Here is an 11094-nt window from a genome sequence, read left to right on the forward strand (position 1 = left end):
CTTGTTGCTGTTTTCTCTCACAGCCCAGATGTGCACATATAAGCAATGACAGCCTCCAGGAGCATCCACAACAATGCCTAGACATTGGTGGTGCACGCATTCACGTATACCATGTGCTATCTCAAGAATTACCCCTTCCAGTAGTTACTGATAGTGTTTTCACATTGCTAAGTCAACATAAATCACCTACCCCACCACACAATTGAAGCGGTATATTCATATTTGACAGTCAATAGCTTTTGAGTGAATTATTAACAATGGAAATTTAACAGATGAATGCAAAAAGGAGCTGCAGAGAATCACTACAGCTGTTGATCCCAGCAATTGTTGATGAGTCTGAGTTATAGGTGTCTTTCTAACTAGCAGTCTCTCCAATACCAGAACTGTGTATCTAACTGGTAGGCTTCTTTCTCCCCAGCTGGCAATAAATGTCATCAGTATGCCCGGACCCTGCTCACATCAAGTATTACACTGACAACACCTTTGTAGGACTGACTGCTGACCTTGCAGAGGTTGGAATCTTTGATTGTACATCTAGAACCACACTGCTTGTGCATCTAGAACCACAGATGTGTGAGACCCTAATTATTGACAGTATGGCTATGAGGATACTTCTTAGTAAATGAAGCTAAGACAACTCGGTCAGATACAACATTACTTGGTTCCAAGTTATAAAGACATGAAGGGCGCTCCACCAGAATCTGTACAAACTCCTTGCTAAGCCTCCTGCAGCTGGTCTCCTAAAGCCAGATGTTAGGAAATACCTCTTTTTCACTGAACACCCCCAAGGTTTTAGACTGATGCTGCTGGTATTTCACTCTGTACGTGTACTGAGGCCTCCTAAACAGACCCTTGTGTCCTGACCCTTAAAAACATATATGTCTGATTGGTTCACCCACAGTTGGCATAAGTAAGCTTACCTGTACGTCTCTAGTATATGGTACCAGGGGTGTCCAGGGTCTGTAAGTTTAAGTGTTTCGCATGGACTGCAGCGCTTATTGTGCCTCCACGGTTGTTACAAGGCAAGTTATGGCTCCCAGCCCGCATTGCTAGCTGACAGAGCATTTTTAAACTGCTAACTCAACTTTACCATTAAAAGTAATGGCAAAGCCAAAATCTTCCTTTTTTAATATTTATAAGTCACCCCAGAGGCAGGCCTTCTGAGTCCTCAAAGCAGGGTTCATTATATTAAGAAGGTGGACATGTAGGTTTATGTTTATATGTGCTGACAGTAAAAACTCTGCATTGTCATTTGCCCTATGCCCTGAGACTGCGGGTACTTACCTGCAAACCGTCACTTCCGAGCACCCCCAGTCTCCGTAGGATTTCTTTGGGCGCCCAACACCAACTTTGACCTCTGCACCCAGCCAGCCCTTTGTTGCTGGTGGTGCACCCTTGGTGTCTTTCTAAACGGTGCCCTGTGGACACCTTAACCTCCAAAGCCTGGGACCATAAGTCTAGTACTTACCTGTAAACTGTGTATGTACTTTTTCCCCCTAGGACTACATTGCCTTCAATGAAAATTGCACTATGTATACTTTCGATATTGAAAAGTATTACTTACCTGAAAACTGTTTTAACTGTGAATTACAAACAAAGTGATTTAAATACTTGAAAGTGATACATTCTTGAAACTGTACTTACCTTCATCAAAGATCCTGTTGGTTCTAGAAATAAAGTAACAATTTAAATATATTTTTGATACATAAAACATCGGACTGGAGTTAGTCACTGAGTGTGTGCCTTGTTTCTTGACTGTGTGTGTAGAGCAAATGCTTAGCATTACCCTCTGATAAGCCTAACTGCTCGACCACACTACCAGAAAAGAGAGTATTATTATCTACTTTAGACTCTGTAAAGCCTCAGGGGAACCCATGGGTTCTGTACACACTATACCTCACTTTGGTATAGTATATACAGAGCCAGCTTCCTACATTACTCGAGGTCACAATCGCCAGGGGACTCTCTCTAGTCAGTTGGGCCACCTGGACTCAGGCCATGGACGTTGGGTGCAGAGGGGGCAGGACTCGCGCATCCGGAGGGCTCTTGAGTCCTTGTTGGAGGTTTCTTTGTGAACAGGGCCACTGTTCTCATGAGATCTGGTCTTTAGGGAAGGCAGGCATTCCTCTGGGGTTTGTAGATGTCGCTGGTCCTGCAGTATGAGTCGTCTTCTTGTAGGAGCTCTTTCAAGCGGCAGACCGGCTGGTAGTACTGGGGCCAAGTCAGTTGTCGTATAAAGTCTCACTGCTCGTGCGGCTCTTCAGTCTCTCTTCTTGTTTAGGTAACCAAAAATCTGAAGAGCAAAGTTCAGGAGTGCCCCTTGATACTAGATTTAGGGGTGTTACAGGGATCAGAAGGCAGCCAAATGCTATCAACCCTGAGGGTGGCTACACCCTACCTGTGCTCATTCCATTTGGGGAGGGGGGTCACATACCTAACCCTATTTGCTATCTCCTTCCAAAACAAGCTGGCGGATGCTTCCAGGAGGGGTTCACCTCAGCTCTGGGCACCCCATGGGGTGGTCCCTGCTAGGGTGGACACTCCTACTGGTGTTTACCTATTTTCCCACTGGACCTGCCGCCAAAAGTGGGGCATGGCTTGGGGGATCAGCATCTCCACTGGCTGGAGTGCCCTGAGGCAGCAGAACGTAGGATCCTATGAGGCACACCACCAAGTGTTGCTGTTCCTGCAGGGGGGGGTGTGAAGCACCTCCACCCAGAGCAGGCTTTGCCCCGACTCCTGAGAACACAAAGGCTCTCATCCCATGGGGTCAGAAACGTATCTGGTGGTGGCAGGCTGGCATTGACCGGTCAGCCACATACTAGAGAGTTGGGTGAATTACAGGGGCAACACGCCCTCTGTGTGCATTTTTCAATACATCCAACACTGGCATCGGTGTGGAATTATTGAGCAGAGAAGTTTGACACCAAACTTCCCAGTCTTCACTGAAGCCATCATGGAGATGTGGGGTTTGTAATGACAAACACCCAGCCCATGTACTCAATATGGCTATACTGCACGTACAGGGCATATTGCTCATACAGCTATGCCCTCACCTGTGGTGTAGTACACCCTGCCTTAGGGCTATAAGGCCTGCTAGAGGGGTGACTTACCTATGCCACAGGCAGTGTTTTGTAGGCATTGCACCCAGGGAGGGATGCCATGTCGACTTTACCTTTTTCTCCCCAACAGCACATACAATCGGCAGTGCCAGTGTGCATGTGTTTTGTGAGGGTTCCCTTAGAGTGGCGTAACTCATGCTGCAGCCCTTAGGGGCCCTCCCTGGTCACAGGACCCTTGGTACCCCTGGTACCATTTACAGGGGATTTAGCTGTGTGCCAAGTGTGCCAATCGTGGAAGCAATGATACAGTTTTAGGGAAAAGAACATAGGGGTTGTAGCCTGGTTTGCAGGATCCCAGCATACACTCAGTCAAGTTAGCATCAGATATCAGGCAACAAGGGGGTGACCATGCCAAAAGGAGCACTTTCCTACACTGGAGACCAGTGGCAAGTGGTTTGTGGCTGGACTTCAGCCAGACTAAGAGGGCATCGACCCCTATGACCAAAGTCACCTCACCATGACTGTGGAACGAGAAGTAGCACCAGGAAGACCTGTCAACAGATCAGCATCCTTCAGCATCACGGATTCCTTGCATCAGGACTGTTGCAAGGGCCTGGAACTGGACTGGGACTGTTTTGACAGTGAGGTGTCTGTCCTACCAAGCCTAATTGGCCTCTGTGACATGCTCCCTGCCGGAGTTGGCTACCCACAGTGGGACGTAATGGTAGTTTGCAACTTTATAAAACTTTTCTGACATTTCCAAAGTGAATTGCTAACCTCAGTAGTTATCACTGCTTATTTGCATTTCAAATGAAAAGTAGTGATTTATCATTTGACTAATAAAATATATCGTCTGAATCATTTTAAATATAAAAATACAGCCTATTTGTTATAAATTGGTGTATTTCTAATTCAGCTTTTTTGGTACTTCTTAATGCTTTACACTTGTTCCTTTGATAAAGCCAGATTGGTCAGAGCCACAGCTACCCAGAGGTTTTCAGACTAATCTGACTGGGTCCAGTACAGGAAGTGAGTTTATTACACAGTGAGGTCTCACAACCACAACATGTAATAAACTGTTTTTTTTAATCATACCAGACATCTTTATGTTGTACTCTGTACCAAATATTTGAGCCTGTGCAGGGGAGAAGGAAACACCCAGCAGGAGAGGTGCCACACAGCTCCTTTCTGTAGTCAGTAAATTTAATCCAACCTATAGCCCATGTGAGTCTCTCATTTAGACTTTTGCAGAGACACTGGTGCTTATCCTGCCACTAGTCTGCCACACCCACACCACAGATTCCAGTGCTAATTGCCATCAATTAGGGAATGACTGGAACATGACAGTAGAATGAAAATGCAGTGGCACACATGAGCATGTCAGATCAATCACTATAGTGCTGAAGGCCTGACCAGTCAGGTGAAATCCTAACATAGCAGAGACTCCCAGGGTCTGAGGAATGCTATTATTTGCCCGCAAACACTGCTATGTCAAGGTTTCCACACCACCCATGGGTATCCATGATACCCTGGTGGTTGCTAGGCTTTTCGTCCTTGAAGTTTGCATGGAAATTGCTTCACCAGCATTGCATTCATGAGTGGTCTGGTGTGGGAATGCTGGGACTTTTGGGGTTGTTTGTGCACCCTAACGAGAATCATCCTAAGGGTTTCCTTGGAAGGCAAGGACTCTGGAAATCTCCAGAGATCCCTATCCCAGCCTTCCTTGATTTGGAGGCCAGCAGAGAAAATTCAATGGAGTAGGTTAATCCCTGGGAGGTATACACAAGAGTTACCACCAGTTCTGAGCTGGTGAGCACCCATACCATCACCTCACCACTATCCTTCCTCCCACCCGTCTGTGTAAAAATCAGACAGTGAAGATGAACACTTTCCAACTTCCAAACCTTACATGATGCGGCCTTTTCGGCTGGTGGCAAATGGAGGGGGAGTTAACACTATGTGGTTGGTGGATACCAGCCCCAGCTTGCAATTTGCAGACCAAAGTCTATATACAAGCTTTATTTTAGTCAATGAGCAGTACAGAAACATTCCTTGTGAATGTGTAAGAAGATTAAATTAAAACAATGTTGTGAGCATCTAATAGTAGTAATGACATATTTATTTACTTTATTTAAGTATGCAGTGCTAATTGACAATTTTTATCTTAAAACAATGAGCAATCAATATGCAACTTTTATCACAGGGTTACGTGTGTTTTGAAATTAAAACATTTCCTCAATGCCTCTTTTTTGTCTACAACTTTATTTTGCCATCCCTCAAGGGTCTTTGCTTGACATGACTACCATTCCAAAGCAAGCATTATATTGATTATAACCTGTCTTACATGCTGTAATTCTAAACGGTTTGTTGAAACTATCTTCCATATTTTAAGTGTCGTCATTTGATAAATTTGTAAACTGACATTTATTTCATGTGCTTTAATAACATTTTATTCCTAATTGCGCTGAGGGCACAGCTCCGACTATGGAGAAGGTTTGAAATACTAATCATTCAAAGTTACACTATTTTAGTGCAGTGGATTTAAAGTTGTATGATGAATGTGAACAATGTACAAACTGCATAAAACCTGTTTTTAATTCAGAGCTAATTTATCAGTTTGCTATTTTGTATTCTTTCTACAGTGTGGCAAAGGAGCTGAAAACTTTGACAAATTCTTTACAAGAGGACAACCTGTGTTAACACCGCCTGATCAGCTGGTTATAGCTAACATAGATCAAGGAGATTTTGAAGGGTTTTCCTACATCAACCCTCAGTTTGTGCACCCCATCCTTTTAAGTGCTGTATGAAAGTGACAGATATGAACAAAATACCCAATCTGAAGTGGTCCATAACCCTGGAATTTTAAGGCTACAGCTATGTAGTTGAGTTAGGCTTAAAACTTGTAGGGTTAGACATAAAACAAAAACAAAGAGAATAGTGTCTTAGTGGATAATAGGGTAATGCCCAATTCTCATTTATATATCTGAATAGATCATATTATGAACCGGGCTTAAAACAAGCCACCTTATTATATTTTCATAACCTGTTATCTTTGAAAACTCTTGAATTTAAAAAGAATGAAAAAGTATCCAGTGAGATGAAGACCCAAGTGCAAAGTTTACAGATCACATGTGGAATGCCTGAATGATGACAAGAAAATGTTTGCCCTGTAGGACCATTTTCTCCCCGTGGTCTTCCTTGTCACTCTATAGTCAACAGTTGCACAGATGAGCATGATGGGGGCATATCAGGGTACACCTTCGGAAGAATACCTAAATACTGTGCTTTAAGTTTGTATAACAGCAAGCACAAGCAAAATCGGTACTGTCCTGGAAAATGTTGGAAATTGAGCTGATAAGTTTTTTTTTTTGTGAAATGTGCTGTACTGCATCCTACTAAGCAGAACACAGATCAGTTTATATATTTTCACCCCAACCAAGCAGTTAATACAGTTGCCAAATTTTATGTGTCAGAATTTTAACCCATTGGACACATTTTGTAATTGTGAAATTCCATGCAATTTTGGGAACTGTTCCTAGATTTGTTTGCTTTAACTATGTTAATAACTACGACCTGTGAACCCTAGTGTTTTGCTAAAATGGTTTGTTAATCTGCTTAATAGATTAACAAATGACTATATTCCTCTAGTTTAGTAGGCTGCAGTACATTTATGAAAGTACTAGGTTGACCCAATCAGCACAAAAGTATTCCCTCAGATTGAAATCGAGAATATCCAAGGAAAAGGTGATTTAACAATGAAATAAAACGACGTTGATATGAGTACATAGTTTGGAAAAAACAACTAAGAATTGTTTTGTTGTTAGAAGGGATTTCATATGTTTTACATATGCATCATGCAATGAATTTTGCATGTTTATATTAAACCTTAATACAAGTGAAACCATAATATAATTGACATAATGGTATCATGCTTAGAGTATTACAATAATTTTATAAGACAAAACTGTGCTATATTTGTGAATGTTCTTGTTCTGAATGAGCTTTCTTATTTAGATTTAGGGTAATGCTTATGGCAATGCTTTTTCATATGCATATCGTCAATGAGTTAGGGCCTATTACTTTTTAATGTAGTTTTACTTTTCAATAATAATGGTTATCTGCAGATTTTTTACAGGATTAAATTAGGCCTTTATTACATATGTTGCTTATGCTTGTATAAAAGGCTGTATTTTGCAATCACAAATACTGTATCGAAACAGGTCATTTCTTTAGCATCAAAAACTTGTTAATAATCCTTCCTACAATTGCATAGAAGACCTTGATCAAGAAAACAATAATATATTTGTGCATAGTTTTGTTCCTTTTAAAGTAATCAGGCATTTGTTTTCCTTTTTTTCTTTTGACTTGTTAATGTCAGTGACTTAAAGCATTTTTGGCTTTCCTGGTGTGCATGTCAGTACCGGAAGCATGTTGTCTCTCTGCATGCAGAATGATCTATGGATTTTCTAGCATGTTGCATACTGTCACACAAGGTTAATATATGCCACATCAGGCACTTTCAATTGTTTTATCTACTCCATCTTTGATCATTGTTTGAAGTATTGAATCAATTAATCACTAAAATTAAGGTCCCAGTGTGTTCTTTTGGAATACTGAATATTAAAACAGTGCCAAAGTTAATGTTTGTTATCCCACATACCATGTGCCATGGCTTTTTGTAGCTTATTGGAGGCTACACGTGAGAGGCTCATGCAAGCCTATAATTATGCCAGTGCCATCAGCTGCCAAACTATCAACAGTATTCATCAGCCAGTTTTGGTAAAACAACATGGTTTTCCCAAGATGATGAGTAAATAGTTTACAATATACTATCCAACATACGGTTTACAGCAGAAGCATTTTAGCATTTAGTGATATACTTATCACAACTGAAGATGTTACACTAACCTTTTATCTAAAAAAAAAGTTAAATTCTTGCAAGTCTTTTATACTGTCATTTAATTTTTCATAGTTAACTGTTATTTGGATTTCATAAAGTATAATGGAAATTCTATACCACTGGCACCCAGTACAGGGAGATGAAAAGTAATGCATGAACAAAAATGAAATATGGACAGAAAAGGATTTTTGTTCCCTATCATTAAAAAGCTCAAAGATTCTCCCATTACTATTGATTTTGATTCACATTAATAACAAAAAAACAACACTGTGCCTAGGCTGTATCGATGGAGTGAGTCAGATTATACCAGATTCTTCTTCTTTATTTATGCCTACGATATTGTGCAGTACCCAGATTAATCTAGATCGTAGGCTGTATTGTGGAATTTAATAATTTGGAGCTACATTCATTCATTAAACACATACTGGGTAGACACCTAGCATATGATTCTATTGGTTCAATAACTTTTTGTAAGTCACAGCTGAGCACAGCTTCTCAAAAAAGTGAACCCTGCAGCAGCTATGCATTAAAAAAGCCAATATAACTGTTGTGTACAAACATTCAGTACTCTCCAGTGATTGTACAGTTGGTTGCTCCTTTGTTATCATGAATGTGCCATGAGGCTACGGGACGTTGGTGGCTATATATCCAAATTAGCAATTGGTATATTATTTTAACTAGCAAACCGGGTCAGGAAGTTGCAGAATAGTGGGCGTTTAATAAAAAAAAATTGTATTGCATTAAATTTCAAAATGTTATTTATTTTGCATTTTTGTACAGAACGTAAAATTGCCATAGCTGCAGCGTCTCATCATGTACAATAAACTCTAGAACAATGCTCATTTCGAAGTATCTAACATGACTTAAACATCACTGATCACCATGCGTCTGGCAGAGTTAAATCACCTCTATAGCACATTTCGATGGGCACATTCAACTCAGAATTCTTATGCCACAGAAGTAAAGCACTTGTTTTCAAATGGAGATTGTGGCTGTATGTCCAAGTGGTTGACAGTGACATACTGAAAGTTCTCAGTACTCACTACAATATTCTTACGACTGCGAGACCTGCTTTCTCCTGCACTGGGTGCCCTTTAAGGGTGTGTAATGATGATCAACAAGACATTTGTGTATCTTCAGAAAATCTTATCGAATGAAATAGTCTTTGCAAGATTATTGATTCCGTGGATGAAGGAATGACGCAAACATGCTTTGCTCCAGACTATGTTTCATATTTTACATGTATACAATGAAGCTACACACCTTCTTTAGTGAGAGTGAAAAGCAAGTGTGTTTTATTTGGGCCTGTTTGGATTTAGAAAAGTTTTCATAAAAAGTGGCACTAAAACGTTTCCTTTTGAGGGAAATAGCTTGGGATTCTTCCCAGCGCTGTAACAATAGAGTTATGAACAATGGGACCATAATGTATGTTGTTGCTTGACTAAATCTTGGGAAAGTCTAAAAATATGTAAAACACTGTGCGTTTGTTAACATAAGTAGAGCTAAAGGAAACAAGGAGATAACCCTGAAATATATTGCCTTTCCTCTTATGTCTTATGTTTTACATGTTACCTGTTATTTTTCATATCAGAACGTATTGTTAAAGAGCTGGTCCAAAAAAGTGGTTGTTCGTGACTTTTTTACACCTAGGTTTCGATTATTTTCATTACTGTGTAAAATCATTTTCAAACTTATAAAAAGTAATTTAAGGCCGACATTTGTAGCCTTGTATACATTCTTCTGCAGTTGAAAGTGCCCAAGTTGATAACATTAAAATATGCTTTTTCTACAAAGTTTTTATAAATTCAAAACACTTGACTCTACACACTGTTTAAAAGTTCAGCTGCTGTTTGATAGTACTCTAGTAATTCACATTCGGAATCCAATATTCGCTTCATTGCCACGCTGTAGCGCTGTGCAGATGGTAAATCCTGAACTTGATGTTTGGACCAGCTCTTTAAAAAGTTCAAAATGAAATGTCACATGATTTGTTTAATTATGGAAATGATAATTGCTGACAAATAAAAACATAAACCTAAAATCGAAAGCACTGGAATGTCGCAATTTGCCTTGTTTCCTACTAATTCATATTTTGCAGTGACTAACTGTAATTGCTAACATTACATTTTTGTTACATAATAATGTCCGAGCCTCTAGAATTTGTGCATTGCTCCTTCAACAGATAGCAGTTATATTTTATACAGGCAAAACTCGAGAGGCGCAGGACTTTTTCCACTGCATTCCAAATGTACTACACATATTTATAAGTTCCACGCAACTATCATCCCTTAAAAGGCATGTGAGAAATTTCTTTGAGCTCAGTAATAGAAATATACTAGATAGGGTTTAGAACAATTGTGTTGTATTTAATGCTTAAATCTTGAATGCAGAACATGTAAATATAAGGGTTTTGTATGAACTAGTATGGCTAGTCATTTTGCCACACAACTGTGTCACTCCTATTTTAAGAATGCGTACATTAAATACAAACAGGCTCATGTACTAGCAGATGGTATTTTAACAAGCATTTGCAAAACCAATAATTCTGAATGTACTATGCTTCCACTGAAGAAACAGCATCCCCGCATTAAAGGCAGATTAATATAAGAAATGAAAACTGGATTATTTTGAAAGCTCTCTCGTCTTTATTACAGTCCTGTTTTTATATCTATACCAAATGCATGTCAGATGGAAATGAGAACATCAATTATAGTTCTTCATTAATTTCTATGCCACTGACAGGAACTCACAGAACTACAGGGAGTGCAGAATTATTAGGCAAATGAGTAATTTGACCACATCATCCTCTTTATGCATGTTGTCTTACTCCAAGCTGTATAGGCTCGAAAGCCTACTACCAATTAAGCATATTAGGTGATGTGCATCTCTGTAATGAGAAGGGGTGTGGTCTAATGACATCAACACCCTATATCAGGTGTGCATAATTATTAGGCAACTTCCTTTCCTTTGGCAAAATGGGTCAAAAGAAGGACTTGACAGGCTCAGAAAAGTCAAAAATAGTGAGATATCTTGCAGAGGGATGCAGCACTCTTAAAATTGCAAAGCTTCTGAAGCGTGATCATCGAACAATCAAGCGTTTCATTCAAAATAGTCAACAGGGTCGCAAGAAGC

The 11094-nt window shown here is 39.9% G+C and overlaps 1 protein-coding gene across 2 annotated transcripts in view; it reads left to right on the top strand.

The window, feature by feature from the left end:
* Window positions 1-10009, top strand: part of PRKCA (protein kinase C alpha) — a 1238381-nt gene extending 1228372 nt beyond the window's left edge. For both annotated transcript variants that reach the window (XM_069199886.1, XM_069199888.1), the window contains one exon: window positions 5705-10009. In XM_069199886.1, the coding sequence (XP_069055987.1) occupies window positions 5705-5869 (165 nt within the window). In that variant the 3' untranslated portion in view covers window positions 5870-10009. The remainder of the gene's footprint in view (window positions 1-5704) is intronic.
* The last annotated feature ends 1085 nt before the right edge of the window (window positions 10010-11094 follow it).

Source organism: Pleurodeles waltl, chromosome 7 (assembly GCF_031143425.1).
Source record: "Pleurodeles waltl isolate 20211129_DDA chromosome 7, aPleWal1.hap1.20221129, whole genome shotgun sequence".
Lineage (NCBI taxonomy): Eukaryota > Metazoa > Chordata > Amphibia > Caudata > Salamandridae > Pleurodeles > Pleurodeles waltl.